General features: G+C 28.2%; 2 protein-coding genes and 1 non-coding gene across 3 annotated transcripts; all 3 read left to right on the plus strand.

Annotated features, from left to right (window-relative positions):
• Positions 1–353: 353 nt before the first annotated feature.
• On the plus strand, positions 354–3,347 carry LOC124919969 (remorin-like). The gene is made up of 5 exons (XM_047460340.1): positions 354–694; positions 1,117–1,161; positions 1,265–1,352; positions 2,769–2,850; positions 2,937–3,347. The coding sequence occupies exons 1-5, from the start codon at positions 493–495 to the stop codon at positions 3,126–3,128; spliced, it is 609 nt and encodes a 202-aa protein (XP_047316296.1). The 5' UTR covers positions 354–492; the 3' UTR covers positions 3,129–3,347.
• A 2,847-nt stretch (positions 3,348–6,194) lies between these two features.
• Positions 6,195–6,268, plus strand: TRNAV-CAC. Its single transcript has one exon. It is a non-coding gene; the product is annotated as a tRNA-Val (tRNA).
• Positions 6,269–12,521: 6,253 nt separating this feature from the next.
• On the plus strand, positions 12,522–14,360 carry LOC124943540. The gene is made up of 6 exons (XM_047484039.1): positions 12,522–12,589; positions 12,701–12,858; positions 12,977–13,029; positions 13,185–13,352; positions 13,804–13,905; positions 14,058–14,360. The coding sequence occupies exons 2-6, from the start codon at positions 12,747–12,749 to the stop codon at positions 14,196–14,198; spliced, it is 576 nt and encodes a 191-aa protein (XP_047339995.1). The 5' UTR covers positions 12,522–12,589; positions 12,701–12,746; the 3' UTR covers positions 14,199–14,360.
• Positions 14,361–19,420: the final 5,060 nt, after the last annotated feature.

Consider the following 19,420-nt stretch of genomic DNA (forward strand, 5'->3'; position numbering starts at 1 on the left):
AGTTATTTTAATCAGAAATCAAATGTCTAAATTTGTTTAAGCTATTCTTAGATAATTTAACATATAAAAATTGTAAGATTAATTGTCATTTTGATGTTCTTCTTATAGAAAGATTGAAAAAACAACAATTTATGTATCAATTAAAAAACAAGAATATATTTAACAATTATAATTTAGAAAACAAATAAGTGAATAAAATCCTACCAAATATTTATTTTTATAGTAATGAGATTCCAACCAACAACACAACACTAATTATAATTATGTTAATAAAACAATAATAAGCACTAAGCATTCTTTAATAATCATCAATGATTGCAGCCATGTGAGAGAATATACACCTAACACACCGTTGGAACTGGCTGTCTTCTTTCTCTCTCTTCATAATTGTTCATCAAGTTACTATCAGCCACAAAGCTTCCGTCTTCTCCACACCCACAATTATCCATCCATCCATCTACCATTCTTCTCCTGCAATCTCACCTCTAGCCGATGACGGTCCCTGAGGAGGAATCGAACAAGGTCGAATCAGTGGTTCCCCCTTCCGATCCACCTCCTTCCGCACCTGAATCAGCTGAATCAACCCCCCCAGCCTTAATCGAACCTCCGGTTGAAGAGAAAGCCCTAATTCCTCTTCCTCCCCCTCCTCCTGAAGAGAAGTCCGATGATTCTAAAGCGATCGTCCTTGTTGATAGTAAGATAACATTTAATCGATCTTCTCTATGTTTTAATCGGAACAGTAAGAGGTTAAGAGCAGTAATTAGAATTGCTAATTTGATTTTCATCTTTTTAGTGAAAAGCTTAAGAACCTGATGAATATGCCCTAGTAAATGCTTAATTTTCACATGTTATGCATATTTTGTTATTGTCTTCTACATGTGAATCAGTAACTTTTCAACACTTGATTTGAATGTTATAGATTGTTGCAAATACTACTTCTGATAATACAAACAATATTGAGCATATTTGATATCATTGATTCCTAGATGAAAATTGCCAAAAAGGGTTTGTGTAAGACTGTGTTTTTGGATCATTATCCATTATAGGATAAATTTGTTGTTTCATTTTTAGATTTTGATACAGATTATGATATTGTATTTTTCTATCTTGGTGCAGATACTCCTCCTGTTGTTGAAGAGAAACATGGTTCAATAGATAGAGGTATAGATAGATAGATCTTAACAGTTCTTAATTATCTTAACTCATATATCATTAAGAGATAGTTTTTTACATTTTGATGAAATTATTTTATGCATATTGTCAGATATTGTTCTTGCTCGAGTTTCTACTGATAAGAAATCGGCACTTATCAAAGCTTGGGAAGAAAGTGAGAAGGCAAAGGCTGCCAACAAGTAAGGCCAAGTTATTATTCAGCTTTTGTTTGGGGATTTAAAAAAATGTTTTTTTTAAGGTAAAAAGACTATTAAAATTTATTGTTCTTTTTAATGAAACAAAGAGTTTTTAATATTTTGTTTGATGAATTGATTGACATAATCAACTAAGCAATAGAGGAAAAGATAGTTATTAAAAAAAATCAGTTGAAGAAGGCCTTAAGTTTTTTTACTAGGGATGTTACTTAAAATAGTAATATGAGTGAATTGTGCTAGTTTTTTTTTAAATATTATAAGCTAAGCCCACAAAATTATTTTCTATTTTTTTACCAAATTTGTATGTGTCTCAGTCTTTTAGAAATTATAACTTTATATTAATGGTCTAGTGATTAGTAAAATAAATTATATGTATTCTTCATAAATGCATGTTTTATTAGAATTTGACCTTATTGGAAAACTTGTTATTTCCACATATCTTTTGGTTATTGAAAAGAGGGTTATTTGAATGAAAATACAATCGGTAATGGTTTATTTAAAAAAAATGTGATGGGGTGATTTTGATAAAGTGTATATTTTTATTAATATATATATAATGATAATATATATATATTTTAAAAAAGAAATAAAGAGTATTTTAATATACTAATAAATTTGGTTATATAATTAATGAGTGAAGGGATGAAGTGATATTTAATTATGATTGGAATATAAATATATTGAATGTATTTTATTTATAATTTAAATGATGTGAGAATTATGATTGGATTGTGGGGGTTAATCTCAAATAACCCAAAAGGAACAATGTTCACATAATCTTTTTATCACATCATCAATTACACATCATCTAAAATATTCTTTCTTTTTTTAAAATAAGCTCTAAATAACATGTGGGAGCATAAACTGAAACGGTTATTACTACAAAGATAGAATATATATTATATATATAATATTTATTATATCGTTAATACCTCGAAAAACCATTATTCCCGGAGTTTAGATGTCACAATTCCACCAAAACATAGCAATTTAATAAATTCATTATATGATGTTTTCAGCAATAACCACTAACATGTGGTATCTTGTTCTATATTGTTTTTTGCTATATGCTTATTGGTTCCTTATCTTTTTAAAAATATTGATTTGATTTGAAAACATGTAAAATTATTTGTTTCTACTGTTGTTCTTGTTGTGTTTAAAGCATAAACATTTTTTTTGGTTAGAAGCTGCTACTAACTTCATTTGACATCCATAAATGATTAATTTCTTTTCCATTTCACCCATACAAAAAATACCAAATAAGAAGATTAAAAAGCATCTTACATAACAACAATTAACTTTTAAACCATATACAGTTTATAAAGATTAGATCATTTCTCTTAAACTATCCAGTCTATACTCTATACACACTTAATGAAATATGATGAATGTATGAAACAGAGCTCAAAAGAAACTAGCTTCCGTTGGAGCATGGGAGAACACCCAGAAAGCCGATATAGAAGCTGAGTTGAGAAAGATAGAGGTGAGCCCAATAGCAAAAATAAAACAGGTTAAGAAAAATGCGACGTTTGTCATATTTATCTCATATTATTATTATATTTTGAGCAGGAAAAACTGGAGAAGAAAAAAGCAGCATACGTAGAGAAGATGAAAAACAAGATAGTGCTCCTCCACAAGGAAGCGGAGGAGAAAAGGGCCAATATCGAAGCGAAACGTGGTGTAGATCTTCTAAAGGCTGAGGAGCTGGCGGCTAAGCATCGTGCCACTGGGACTACACCAAAGAAAGGATGGTTTACTTAGATGAAGTTTATAAAACAAAGTTATTGTGTTATTTTATTCTTGTAATTATGCTTTTTTGAGGGATTGGATTTGATTTAATTTAATTGTGCACTTGTTTTTGTCTATAATTTGTTCATTTTTGTGTGTGTGTATGTGTTGTGGTTATTACTATTACTACTACTTTTGTGTGCATGTAAAAACTCTGCATTTGTAATGGACAAAACTAGAAATGGTGTTTCATGTATGTAAGTGAACCAGTTGAAGTTAATTTGATTTATTGTTTCATTATAGTACGTCACTAAATTAAAATTAAGGAATGAAATAGAGAGAAAGGCATATTAAATGTATAAGAATTTAGAATTATAATTTCTTATAGAAAGAATTTAACAAGTTTCTCTACTCCAACCAGTTATAACTAGGATTACAAATGAGGCGAATTAGTATTTATTAGCTTGACTCAACTATTTACTTAAATGCTCGAACTCGAGCTCAAACATATAGCCGAACTTAAATAAGTTTCATACAACAGTTACCAAAGAGAATATTCCACTTTCGACACGAAAGAGATGGTTGAGTAACTTGAGTTTACTGGTTCTCGAACGAAATAATATGAAGAAATGAAGTGACAAAAAAAACTATTTGTGAATAAGTGAGAGAAATGGTGAAAAGAGAAAAATACATGAGAATAAGAATGTTCAAATATATTATATTGTTGCCGTAGATATACAACTAAACCTCTTTAAAGTAAATCCATTGCGACTGAGAAAAGATATTACTTTACTTATTTCTTTATCTATATAATAATATTTTATTACTTTATTAATAAAGTAATATTTAATTATTTTACTAAAATTTTATAGAGTATTTATGTACAATATTATAATATATTACATTATGTTTAAAAATAATAATAATCACATGCAATTAGAAGTAATATGATGAATGTTGAGCATCTCTTAAATTATCCAAGCGAGAATGATGCGATTATGAAATCACCTACGGATGAAGAAATCATTGAGTCTGTAATAAAAATTGATGAAGGGACTGATCATAAATCGGACAATAACAATGTCATCCCAAGCGTGTCATCAAATTAAGCATTTCAATCAATCAACACTTTGAACAATTACTTATTACAACACAAGCAAAAGATACTAAGAGTTATTTATGCTTTACATAAAGTTAAGGATGAGGTTAATTTTGGCTTTGGTGAAAAGATGAAACAAGCTACTATAAATTTATATTTAAAAAAAAAATAAATTTTGTAACTCATATACTATATATATATATATATATATTTATGGAATTATTACTTTACATATTACTTTGGCCCTTAATGACTTTCTAATTTTTATTATTTTATGCTTTAAGCGAGAATATTACTTTAGAACTTAAGTGATATTATTATCGGATATTACTTTAAAGAGGTTTAACTATATTTATAAAATATATATCCGGTATAATATATTATAATAATTGGGCCTATCACATCGTCTTTTGTTAGATAAAATAAGACCGGTTCAAATAAACCTAACTTAAATAAACTTTCCATGCAGGAACAAGGAACCGGACCGGATGAACAAGAGAACCGACTAAAGAAACCTAACCGGTCAAGCTACCAAACCGATCAAGAGTATTCGGAACGTGACCGCACAAAGAAAGGATCGGCCAAAGCTTAAAACCGGAATCATCAAACAGCCGATCATCCACAAGGAAGAGAAATAACCGGAAAAAGTCCGGCTACATCACTCATACCAAAAGCCAATCGGCTAAGTCAAGCGGCCAACCAGTACAAGAAGACAATTTGGGTATCTGTTGAGAATGATACCAAAGGAACAGACTGAACACTTCCATATCCATGCAAGTCTAAGGAAAGACCGTAGGCTGCAGAAAACAGTACTACCGGATCTTTTCACTTCGGGATAAGCCAGAAAGGAAATCTTCCAAGTACAGACAACTGTCCAACAGACAGTGCCTACATTGAGTAAAAGACAAACCCAGCAGATTTGTCTTACAAACCGGAAGAACAGACCGCCAGGTCTGAGACATAATGCCAGGTCTGAGCTTGACCATCAGGTCTGAGGAAACGACCGCAGGTCTGAAACACTGAATCACTGCACCTACGCTCAGCCAATCAGATTGGAGGAAGTGAAATATGACCGTTGGCATATTTCACCTATAAATGGGGCAGTTGAAGAAGAGTAAATGCGGGACATCAAGTGACATACATTGGGATAACAAGCGCTAAGAGCATTTACTACAAGTGATAAGATTGTGTTACTTTAAGAAAGCCTAAGTGTTAAGGTTAAAGTGTGTTTTACAATTTCGGTATAATTGTAAGAGTATTATCGAGCAGAAACAAGTCTCGATCGGATTGTACTTGTATTCCTTAGTGAATATCCTTCTCGCGGTTTCGAGAGGAAGGGGTGACGTAGGAGTTTTATCTCCGAACATCCATAAAATCTGTCTTGCTATTTACTTTCTGCCGGCTTCATTGTCTAACCGATTAACTTAACTATACCGCTCCAAACCGACTCTATACTAACCATACCGAATTTCCAGATTACCGAAACCGACCCACCATTCTTCAAACCTCCATCATCCGAAACCGATTCTGTCTATCATACAAGTGTGCCGCTTCAACCTGAAAGCAAATCTCTTCCGCGCTTGAACCTAGTTCAAGGATTTGTGACAGGTTGTGTAGTATTGAAACCCCGGTGTTAATCTCTAACCGGATTAACCACCACCCTACGAGTAAGAACCGCTAACCGGTCCAACACCCGGTCCTCTAGTGGCGACCTAGATCCTAACATCTTTAAAGAGAGATTGAAATATATTTGTTTTAGATTTTATGTTTTAATATTAAAAAATAAAAAACATATATTATATATTATGAGGCTTGAAAAGGCTCGACAAACCATCGAATAAATATTGTATGAGTTTGAGCTCGACTCTAACTTTGTCAAAGTCGATTTTTGACTGAGTGGCTCGTGAGCAACTTCACTAATTTGATGCCCTAGTCATAACAATATTCAAACTTAATATCTTGACCATAATTAATGTGAACATTAGTTTATAAACACAAATGTCTGGGTGGTGTAGTTGGTTATCACGTTAGTCTCACACACTAAAGGTCCCCAGTTCGAACCTGGGCTTAGACATTACTTTTACAAATAAAATGTTTAACATTTAAGAAATTTTTAAGCTTCAAAATCAGTTTCAAATTCTATAAACTTTTTAAGTTTGAGTCCACATTTAAAAGTTTATCCTTTTTACAAATAAAATGTTTAACATTTAAGAAATTTTTAAGCTTCAAAATCAGTTTTAAATTCTATAAACTTTTTAAGTTTGAGTCCACATTTAAAAGTTTATCCTTAAGAACTAATTTGTAATTGTTAGATTTCACTATAAGAAAGGGAAGGGCAGTCGACAATCCCTAAAAACTGCTTTACTTTTTTTTTCTCTCTTTCAAATCTTAACTCAACATTCTCTTAATTTGTCGATTCACCATCGTTACAAATTTGTCTTGATTTTTTTATGATATCATAGCACATTGGATAAATATTCTTGGTGCAAACATCTTGGTTAATCCAGTCATGGATACATGCGGTACTTGGACAACGAATCAAAAAAGAAAAGAAAATATTGATTATTTGTTTATTCATAACGTCCACAACCCAACTCAATCATTTGTTTGACCATTCTAACATGTAATAACTATTTTTGTTGGTGCAAATCAATTAAGTAGCCCTAACAACAAAACTAAAGTTAGGTAATTGTAATTGTTACATTACATTAACAACTAATTTGTAATGGTTACACTTCATTATTGAAAAGGAGGGGGAACCGACAATCCCTAACTTTGTTTTACATTCCTTCTCTCTTCAAATCCTAACTCAACATTCTCTTAATTTCTCGATTCACTATTGTAACAATTTCGTCTTAATTCTTTTATGATATCATAACACATGATATACAATATTTTTGGTGCAAATATCATGGTTAATCCAATCATGAAAATATGTGATAGTTTGACAATGAAAAAAAAGAAAAAAAATACAATCTTGATTATTTGTTCTTTTATAGCGTCGACAACCCCAACTCAATCATTTGTTTAACCATTTAACATGTAATAACTATTTTTGGTGTGAATCGATTAAGCTAGCCCTAACATCAAAACTAAAGTTATGATTTTTAGATGAGTCAATAGATCCTCTTCATGATCAACAATGACATATTGTTGATTATATGGTTCAATCTTGGATTATGAATTTGATATCTGAAGCGCTAAAAGAAAACTTTCAAGAAAATACTACTACACGAGAGTTTTGAGTTGAACTTAAAGGGTTTTACGAAATGATTAATGGACCAATATGATATGAAGTTAATAAAGAAATTAGTAGCAACAAGCAGGGTCTTTAATCTTATAAAACTATTCAAAGTTTAAAATTCTATGGCAGGAACTTAGAACTCTTAACCTTTAATTTTTGGCAAGAGAGAACAACCAAGCTAAAATACTATTATGGTTGGACAACAAGTAATCCTTGATAATGAAGAAGACATGATGATTGAGTTCTTGATGGTTCTAAATGAAATCTACGAAAAGATAACATACTAACTATATATTCATTACCTAACATCCACCAACCTTTCACAATTATTTTAAATGTGGAAATCAAGAGGGAAGTAGACATGGAACGCACTGCAAATTTCAATGCTATGTTCACAAGAGTCAATCAAGGTAACAAATAACAAAATGTTGGAAGGGATGGAAATCGTTTTTGTTAGACAAAAATGTGGAACTCATTCAGGTAAGAATCCCTTAAAAAATGCAATATGTCAACATAATAAAATTCAAGGTCATATTAAAGAAGGTTGTTTCAAGATCATATATTTCAACATACTAACTATAGATCACTCGTACAAGCAACAAAATGATAAAAGGATGGAGAACTTTGCTAATGCAACAAACGCTAATCCACTTGATGTCGATAACAATATAAAACATGCCAGCTTCAAATTTTAAGCTTTTCAAAGTCTTCATGAAGAACATGAAATATTTAAAAAGAAATGGATAAAACAACATTAACTCCAACTTCAACTAAGATAAACTTTTTTCTATTCTCAAGAAAGGGCATCAACAACTTATTTTAAACAAATTAATTATGTTATGAATTATAGTTTAATTATTTATTATTTGAACAAATTAAATGCCACATGTTATAGATTCAATTGTTAGTATACATATTTAATAATAGAAATTTAATGTATAATTTTCATATTATTAAGAAACTTATATGTTTATATTTTACTTGATGGTACTAAGAAAATTATTGCTGAAATGAGAGCAATTATGTTAAATAAGAATCTACATCTTATAAATGTTATTCTGCATTAGACTTCAAATATAATTTGTTGTCTATTGCAAAGTTTAACGAAACTAATGAAATTCAATGCAAGGAGCCTTAATGTTCCAATCTCATTTACCAATTGAATTTTGACTTTTTCCTTGCTAATGACATTACATTTTATCAATAAACTTCTTAGTAGTGTTCTTGATTGGAAAACACCATATTTTATGCTCACTAACGAAAATCTGAATATAAATAAATGAGTTTTTTTATGTTACATGCAATTGTCTTCCATCCAAACCTAAATTTGACCTAAAAGGGAAAAATGTGTTTTCTTGAGTTACCCATCTTGATTATAATTCCCGAACCCTTCATTGTCGAATTTTTCCGAATAAATCATGTTGATGCGAATGTCTGGAACATGCCTCACATATCTAAGTATCAATTTGTAACTGGTTGTAGTGTCTAAGTAAATGTCGTCGATACCCATTATCTTTGATGAACCGTCGTTATCCATTCGAAGATTGCCAAAATCTCCTCTCGAATATGTAGAGAAAAAATAACCATGATAATTAAAATGAAAAGAAGCATCATAATGAATCACCTAGTCATTATCTTGACTTATGAGATTAACGCAACTATCCTCACATATGACAATGGTGTTTCAATCTACAACAACATTGGTTTCTTTTTCACCCTTCTCCCCTTAATTTTGCTCTTATTTCCATATTCAACATTCTCTCTTCATGTGTACTAGTTTGTTATAATGATAACACTTAAGACCACCATAATACTTAGATTTTCCTTTGTTCGAATCATTCCACTCCTTTCTACCATGTGGAGATCTGTTTTTACTCCTTCCACGCGACTCTAAATTTTCACCTACTAGGGCTTCTGAAGTTGCTTCTGTTAAATGAAGAGCGAAATATTGTATTCAATTGTTATATGTAGTTACATAGGTTATGTATATTATATAGACATTATAATCAATAAATAAGAAAACTAATATAATATAATAATATAATATTGATATTATCACAATTTATAATATTGTGATAATATCTTACAAATATATTATTTTATATTCTAACAAGCCTTTCAAATTCACGATGCAAAAGTAATAAGCATTGAGAGTTTGTCAGTTAGAAAATGAAAGAGCGAACAACAAGAATGTACTCATCATTCTTAAACTTCTTCTCTTCCTTCTTTTCTCTCTTAAAAAAAAAATCAAATTCAACTTCCTATTCTCAACAACAATAACCAAAACCAATCAAACCAAGACCAATAAAATCAAGCTTCAAAAATTCACTTCTGATTTACTCTCCTCTAAGACTAATAATAAAACCAACATTCTTTTAAACCATTTAATTCAACCAAATCAACTTTTGATCTGTCCAAGTTACCCTCACTCAAGAACAAAAACAACCAAATTCATTTCCACCAAGCTACCAAAATCCCCAATAGACGAAAACAAATCCACTCAAACGAAATCCAAAACCCCAAATAAGTTGCTTAAGACCACCGACAAAAAATAATAATAATAATAAATTATTAGAGCCCTCCATCAATGTCTAAGGTAACCATTGATGGAGGCAGCGAAAGACTATCACTTGATTGACTTAAGAATGATAACAATGCTCTAATAACATGTTAGAATGAAGAGAGAAATATTATATTCAATTGTTATGTGTAGTTACATAGGTTATGTCTATTATATAGACATTATAATCAACAAATAAGGAAGCTAATATAATATAATAATATAATATTGATATTATTACAATTTATAATATTGTTATAATATCTTACAAATATATTATTTTATATTTTAACAGGTTCATATTTCTCCATTCTTTTAGCATCTTCGTTAAAAAACTATTTTAAACCATGTTCATGGTTAAATTATCTTTGTCTCTGAATTGCTCAATGAAATCACAATTGTCCAATAACGAGCTAAGAAGTAGTTGAGCTTGTAGCTCATCATCAAGAGTCATCTCCATCGATGTCATCTGATTCACCAAGCTAACAAATTTTCTAATTTGCTCTGTCATACTCCCACTATATTTGTACTTCAAGTTCACGAGTCGTTGAATTATCATTGCATTGTTCCTAGAAAAATCTTCTCGAACATCAACTCCAATGTTTTCCAAAGAGATTGCGCGTCGTTCTCATCTACAATGTGGTGGAAAATATTCTGGTCAACCCACTACCTGATTGGAGCATCTCCTTTTCAATTCATAATTTTTCAATCTTTTATCGCTCATCGTGACTGGTTTGTCATGCCTTGTACAAACCTAAACAAATCTCTACAAATTAACAAATCTAGCATCTTGCGTTTCTAGACTAAAAAGTTTGTCGAGATTAGCTTAATTATCCTAATCAAAATTTTCCCATCCATTTGGCACACAAGAAATTTGATCAGTCCAACCAAATGTTCTAATATCACTTATTAAGAAAACCTCTTTGATAACAACTACATAATACTTATTATTTCCCTATTTGTATGTCACAATGAGATAGTCAAGAGAACTAAAATCAAATAGCAAGAAATAAAATCAAGCACACAAAGTCATATCAATGTTAACATGAAAACTATAACAAGGATAAAAAAAACCATGAGACCCATAGGCCTCTTAAAAAACTTTCAATATATTGTAGTGAGTTACACCAAAGTCTTCTCTAGCACTATAGAGGTTCATTAATACAAAATCTTTACTTTTAATGGTGGATTACAAGAACAGTGACAAAAACAAGATCTCACCAAAGTGGAACGCTCAAACGAGTATCTAAGAAAAGTCCAAACAAAGATCTAGACTAGTTTTTTTTTGAGAAATAAAAATGGGACAACGGATTAAATATATAGTCTGCAAACACACTTAACCATTATACATGCGCAAAACTTGCCGCCTAACGGGCTCAAACCCAAGAACTTAGGGTTAATATTCACCTTTTATTGCCGCTAGACTAGAAGAGGAGATGGTCTAAACTAGTTAGGATTCACCACATGTGATTCGAGCCAAAACTGATATTATTCAACTGTTTTATCGTCTCGTTGAAACTCTCAATATTTAACCCTTACTTTTATTTATTTCCTATATGTGTAGTTTTCTATATCCGACTATAATCTCGTGGTGTCTATTATATAATATAGAATAATATATAATAATATATTATTAATCAAAGCCCAATGAATCCGTCAGCCCAATGAATCCGTCACCCGAACACCATCACATGAGTTGGACCCAACATTACTCGTGCCTTTAATTGTATTTATTAAGATCTTATTTTTATCATTATTGATTATCAATGTTACTCTCGCCTATTATTATTATTATAGTTTACACTAAATTCTCATTTTTTCTAAATTGATTGGTTTATTAGGACCTCATTATATTATGTTTAAATTTCGGAATTACAAATAAGTTTTTCCCATAACTCATCTAAAATAGTAGTTACAAATTGCAAACAAATGTATTCAAATTATTATTTGTTTCTCAAATCAATAATAATTAAACCAATGAAGATTGTGATATTATATAAAATTTACATTTTTATTTAAAGTCTTTTGTTAAGTATAACTGAAATTACTAGGTGTCTAATTTTTTAAATAGTTGCGATGTCTGTAATATTAGGAATACATATTTGAGTTATCATCTTGATTGTTTTCTAGTTTGAGAGAAATCGTTGAACATTCAATTTTTTTTATTGTTTGATGTGTATTAATCATTATGTTATTATTATAATGTGTTCTGATATTTGTTTTGGAAAGTCGGTGGAGTCAATCGGAAAGTTATTCATTCTCTTTGAGAATTTACGAGCTCAATACCAATGTTGGGTAACGCTTTGTATTATTATTTTTTCATGTTTTGTAATTTTGTTTTTTAATGTTTGTTATGCTTATATAGACCATTTAAAAAACAAAAATCAAGCTAATGAAGCACACCTAAAAATAATAAATAAAAGTTAGAGCTAACAAGGTGAATCAAACTAGTCCTTAAAGTCAATCGGTCAATGTTATGTTGTTTGGCTTCTTTTTCTTCAAGCACAAACAGGGTAAGTTTCAACAAAACAAAGTTCGCTCATTTCATCAAAAACGAGTAAAAGCAACTCGAATCAGCCATTTTCCAGAAGGTAATCAATTTCTTCGAATCATCCTTTCAATTCCTTGAACAATTCCGATTACTTATACTCTTAATCGTCATTCTCCTTCGAAATCAGATTGGAAATGGATTATGATTTCAGGAACAGAGCCGACAATCGTTACGAATCGCAACCAGCTACTCATCCGATGTACGGAACTTCCTCTCTCTACCCAAGACCCGGTGTTTCCGGTCACTCCGTTAACCAGCCTTTCACCGGCCGCACATCTTCTTCACATCACAACTCTTCTTCCGCCTCCCGTGAGTTTTTTCATCCTTTTCATATCTTATATTGTTGTTCTGTTTGAAGGAATTAAGGGTTTCTGTAGGAATTTGTTGTAAAGTGGGATAAATCTCAGTTTTCTATGAATTTCTGCAGCTGGGTTAGGGATTAGGGTTGCTTTGAAGCCGGAATATAGAATTACCCCTCCTGTAAGTCTTCAATGATCCCCAGCTTTGTAATATACAATTGAATCTTTCCTTTCTGTTCATTGATGTGCATATGTTTGTCTTCTTCTCATCTGAATTTCTTCACTGGTAATGACATAATTCTTGCTTATTGTGTTCATCTTTTGCATCTTCTGCAGCCTCAGTTGTCTCCCCAATTTGGAGATATTCCAAGGAGCATATTCCAGTTTGACTTTGATCTTGAGATGAAGATATTAGCTGAAGCAGAAAAAGAGAACCCAAATTGGAACAAGCTTGTGCTAGAAAACATTCCATCTAATAATACTGCACCAACAGCATCATCTTTGGTTAGTTTTTTCTTATTCCATCTAGTTTCGGATATTAGTAACATATCCTTTTCATAGAGGAAAATGTCAAGTCATTCCTTAATCTTATATAACCATTGGCATTGATATGATATTTTCGAGAATCATGTTAAAGGATCAATCTATATGGGCTATGCATTCGGTTATACTTATGTTTCTTTCAGAATTAGAAACCACCAATAAATTTCTGAATCTGTGGTCCATTTGGAGACACTTATAATTTATGTTTAATTTCTGACTAAGTTAGTTTTCAAACGGAATCTCATCCGTATACATTTTTGGATCCATAATCGTTGTATCCATGTTGTATACCTAAGTTCAAATTACAAATGTGATTTCTATCTGAATCCACACCCAGATGAGAAATTAACAAAAACATGATTTTGTCTTGTAAAAGTTGTTTGAGGAGCTAAATTATGTGATCTTATTTCAGGGTTCTGTTACCAATCCTGTTATTAACAAATATATAGCATCAGGTCTTAACAGGGAGGCAGTGCCTTTTGCAGTAGCACATTATGGTGACAACCCAACAAAGGTATTTTCTCTTCTAAGTTTAATCATTTTGCTTTTCATGACTAAGGAAGCCTTATAATGTGTTTGGTTTTAACTTGTAGAAATCTAAACATGATTTTACCATTTAATTTACTTATTTGCCATACTTTTCTGTTTGTACTTTGAGAACCTAAGGTGAAGGAATTTGTTAATGGCTACAAGATGCTAAGAGAAATGGGATTCTCGTCAAAGAATGTGGCCGAAGCTCTAATCTTGTACGAAAACGATCCAGAAAAGTCACTAGCTCATTTTCTTAATAGTGCATCATTATCCTGAAGATGGAAACAACACAAGTCATCCGGTTTCTGTACAAATGATTTGAAATTCTCCAAAAAAGAACAAACTATTATGGTGATGGATTGTGATTTTGTTAGTTTGAAATTGTTAATAAGGTTCCATGAATACTGTTGTCATTGTGTTCGAGGTTTTTTATGTTTATTTTGGATTCTTGGTCTACTTCAATAGATGATGTTCAAATCATCAATAAACCCAATAACCAAATTTTTGTCGTTTTTGAAGAACCATTTCGTTAAAGAAATAGTTTGGAAATTTTAAGGTTTTAGACATGGAAATCGAAAGTTATACACTAGGATTGTTAAAGTGCTAATGGGTCTTATCTTCTAAATCTAAGGTAGAAAAAAAGAGTAAAAAAGAGTGAAACATGTATTTAGCTATTTTCCTTCTTATAAGCTAATATACTTTTTAGTCTATTTGAAAACAAAACATTTGTAAAAATGAATTGGACTACACAAATGTGTGATTAAAAGAATTTGATAAATTTGGTCTGAATATTGATTGATGTATTTGTAACAAAATCTTAATTTGGGTTGAATGTATTTAAGTGGGTCGACTTGATATACTTTTCTTTGTTACTACTTTTATTTAATTATTCATGAATATTGAATTGGATGTATATAATTGTGAAGGGTGAATGAAGCTAATATGGAACTCCAAAATGGATGCCCAAAGCATCTCAAATTTATGTAACGGGAAGATCAACAAATTTGTTAAATTTCTATTATGTTACAAGAGAAGAAATCGACAAACACTATTATGTGAATTTTTCAATATTTATAGTGCCACAAAATTTAATATAGAAAAAAAAATATTTCGCCTAATCTATATTCTCAAATAAGTTTAGAGACATTTTACTTCCTGAATTATAAGACAAAAAAAATGATTTAAAAAAATTGGTTAAAACAAAATAACATGTTTTAAATTTCTTTAAGATAATCCAAAATCCAGATGGAATTCTCCGTTGTGTGTTTGTGGCATTGTGCCCTTGTCATAGGAGGGAAATAGTAATTATTTTTTATTTATTTATTTTTCCATGTGAGAGAGTAAATAGAACACATAATTAATTTGATAATAGAGAATCCCATCTACCCAAAACGAGGTTTTCACTTCAACACACACTCAAACCATTCCAAAATAGTTTTTTCATCTTTCTCTATAAAATTCCAAATTTGCATCTAAACTATTTAAAAATTCAAAAAAAAATGTGTATTTTATATATTTAATTTATTTATTTGTTTAATTTTTATTTTTATCATATATTTTTTTTTATTAATATTTTATTTTGCATTTATTTAATAATATTTAATTTTTTTTAATAATATTTGTTTTGATTAATTTTTTATACTCGTGTAATGAAATTTACGTTTATTTAATAATATTTAATTTGTTTTTAGTGTGACATCTATTTAAATTAAAAAAAAATACATTTGAAAAGAATTGAACTCATATCAAAATATATGTACACTATTTAACAAAAATTCTTTACACTATTAGTTTATTATAAATTTAAAAAAATACATGTTTAGCATGTATTTTGGACTGACTTAGACCAAATACAACCCTAAATAGATCCGTCATTTACTGCATCTATTTAATGATGGTTATGGGTAAATTAAAAAAAATAATACGCTAAAAATGTGACATAAAAACCTATTTTTTCAAACGTAGGTAAAAAACTTATGCTAATTTACCCGTTTCATAAATTTTCCACAAACATTTCAAGCCACTACAAAATTTAAAACCTACCCCAACTCCAAACCATGGATCCGATGGACGATTGTGTTTGAGTGTTTAATACTTTGTTTTTAGTCTATTCAAGTCTTTATTTATTTGTTTTGTGTTGTTTAAACATAACACAAGATAAAAAAAAATAAATTATATTTTTTTATTTGTTTAAATCATATTTTTTAATAAAATATTATCTTTGTAGATTTATAATTTAATGAAATATAAGTTTATAAAGAAAAATAGAAAGAAAGGAAATGGAGACTTAAATGTAGTCATATGGGTAGGGTTAATCATGGGGTATGCAGTGAGATTAAGGCTGTCAAAATTTCGAGTTAACTCTTAAAATCTTACGATTTTACAATTTCACATTATACTAACGATTCTGATTTTAAGTAAATTCTTAAGTATATAAACTCTTACGATTTTACGAGTTTATGAATAATTTCAATTTTACGATTATATACGATTTTATTTAAAAAAAATTTATATTTAAAAATAAAAAAATTAAGTTATTATTTATTTAATTAATATAATTAATTTTGTAACTATAATTTTTTATATTGTTATTTACTTATTATTATTTTTTAATTAATTTTATATTAAAATATATAATTTTTTAAAATTGGTTAAGTATAAAATACTTAATTATATATATAAATAATAATAATATATAATTATTATTTTTTCGAATTAAACTCTTATTTTATGTAAACTCTAGATTTTACGAGTTTACAACTGGAAAACGATTTTACGTAAACTTTCGATTTTGACAGCCTTGAGTGAGATTTATTGGAGGTTGATACAAATTATTTTGCCACAAAGACTATTAAATTCCTTATTATATGAAATTGAAAATTTCTGCTGTCATTTTTTTTGGTTGATTGGTTGAAAATTTTACCACTAAAATATTATTATTAAATTGTGTTTACAAATAATTTCTAGAGGTTAAAAATGGTGGCACAAGGTAAGTACTTCTATGAATTGACAAACCCGGATGAAAAAAAATAGTATTGAGAAATATATATATAGAGACTAGAGAGAGAGAGAGGAAGAACAATTATATCTCATTTATCAAGTCAAATATATGATTTCATCATTATTATTGAATTGATATTGTTCAACTGCCCAATATCAAATTCTCGTTAGTTTATATTATTCAATTGTCAAACCATCTTTAGGATTATCATTAAAGTGATTAGAAACTAATAATTTATTATGATCACCATCATAAATACATTTAATTTTAAAAATTACTAAAATAAAAAGTGAGAGATGTTTTTATTTTTATTTGATATGAAATATACAACTGAATTAGATAAAAAAAAAAAAAAATAGTTAAAAAAAAAAAATTTGACAAAAAAAGTAATTTGATAAATTTTAAATTAAAATCAAACTACTACATAAAACAATTTTAATCATTTTTTTAAGTTTAGGTACAGCAAATGAGCTCAAAATTTGATTTATTAGTTTAGTTACAAATGTACAATGCAGATATAAAGATATATATGAATATTAGGATTATTTTTCCTATCAGTCTAACCAAAGCCAGTTGACTATTGAATTTATTTATTCTGTTAATTTGTTTATTTACAAACACACGAATCACTTCATTAATTTGTTTGTAAGATTTGAAGCCGCAAGCAAAATCTTCTCTTTTTCCCAGAGAAATATCTGAGAGAAAACGTAACAAAATTGTTCATATATTGAAGTGATATATAAATAAACATACCCTTAACAGGCAGGTCTTACAATGTAAATGTTATGAGACCTTTAGTGTCACAATCATGTCTTGCCAATAAGATAAAAGCCAAACACATATAACACACAAGTTTAAAAGCTAACCATTTGAGATATATAGACTGAAACAGGGACATAAAATGACAATGTATTTGAAGTGTAAAACACTTACTTGCCACAATATGGATAGAATAGAAAAGTCAAGTGACAATATGTATAGAATAGAAAAGTCCAAGTTTTGTGGACCAAAAAATGGCGCAACTAAGAGATTTAAAATTAGTCACTACAACCACTAATAATTTATACTAAAAGTTAGACATCAATCAGACGAGTTTTAACTGGAACAACGCAAAAAATATTTATTATTTATCTAGTGGAAATAGTCGACTTAAGAGATAAAAAATAACATGTTTGATTTTCACTAAAAACGATTTGAATTAAAGCTAAAGTTATAATTGTAAGATGTCATATTTTTTTACAAAAGTTAGGTGAACAAAATTTATATTTACTATCTAAACTAGCATTAGCATGAATCCTTGCATTGGCACGTGTAAGGATATAAATAAAAAATTATTTATAAAAAAATAATATTATTCAAATATTTGAATTAGTTTAAATTTGTAAAAATTAAGTTTAATCTAAATTTAATGTTTAGATATAATTTTAAATTTATCGAATATAAAAGTTTGAAAAATATCTAAATATATATATATATATATATATATATATATATATATATATATATATATATATATATAAAGCATATATATATATATAAAGCATATATATATATATATAAAGCATACAGATCAATCAAATAAATTGATAAATCAATTGAGTGAGAACAAAACTAATTTTTTTTTTAAAAAATCAAATATTAAATTTTGGATTAAATTATTAATCAAATTATATAAAATTAGAATGAATTTAATATTCTTTATTATCCTATTTATTTTAAAATAAAAATATTAAAAAATAATCTAATTAATTAATTTACGTTCTTATATATATATTTTTATAATATTTTGATTATAAAACAACCAAATTTAATAAGAATTGACATTTATTTAAAAAAATAGAAAAATAAATAAAATAAATATAATTAATTATTTTAAAATAAATAAATTAATATAATAGATAATTGGACAAACATAAAAAAAATATTTAATACTCATATATATATATATATATATATATATATATATATATATATATATATATATATATATATATATATATATATATATATATATATATATATAAATAATTAAAAAAATATATAGTAATAAAAATATTGTATTTGGTGTCTTAATCTGTTTTTATAGTAATATATTATTATAATATATAATTAGAAAATTATTAAAAATTAATATAATAATTAAATGAAAAAATATGTACCGATAAAATAAATATATTAAAACAATGTCATAATTAATTTTTTTATAATAATAAAATAGTATGATATATAATTGGAAAAATATTAAAAAACATTTAATTTAATATATATAAATATATAAATAATTAAATAAAAAGAATAGATGATAATAAAAAAACTAACATTTCAAATGTTTTAATTTTTTTATTTATAATTATAAATAAATCTAAAATATATTTCTCAACACATTTAAAACTTAAAATATTTAATTAAATATAATTTTAATTTTTTTTATTTAAATAACTTTATTAACATTTTTACAATTTTTATTTTATTTTATTTAGTAAATTGTTATTTTATT

The sequence above is a fragment of the Impatiens glandulifera genome, chromosome 1 (assembly GCF_907164915.1).
Source record: "Impatiens glandulifera chromosome 1, dImpGla2.1, whole genome shotgun sequence".
Taxonomy (NCBI): Eukaryota; Viridiplantae; Streptophyta; class Magnoliopsida; order Ericales; family Balsaminaceae; genus Impatiens; species Impatiens glandulifera.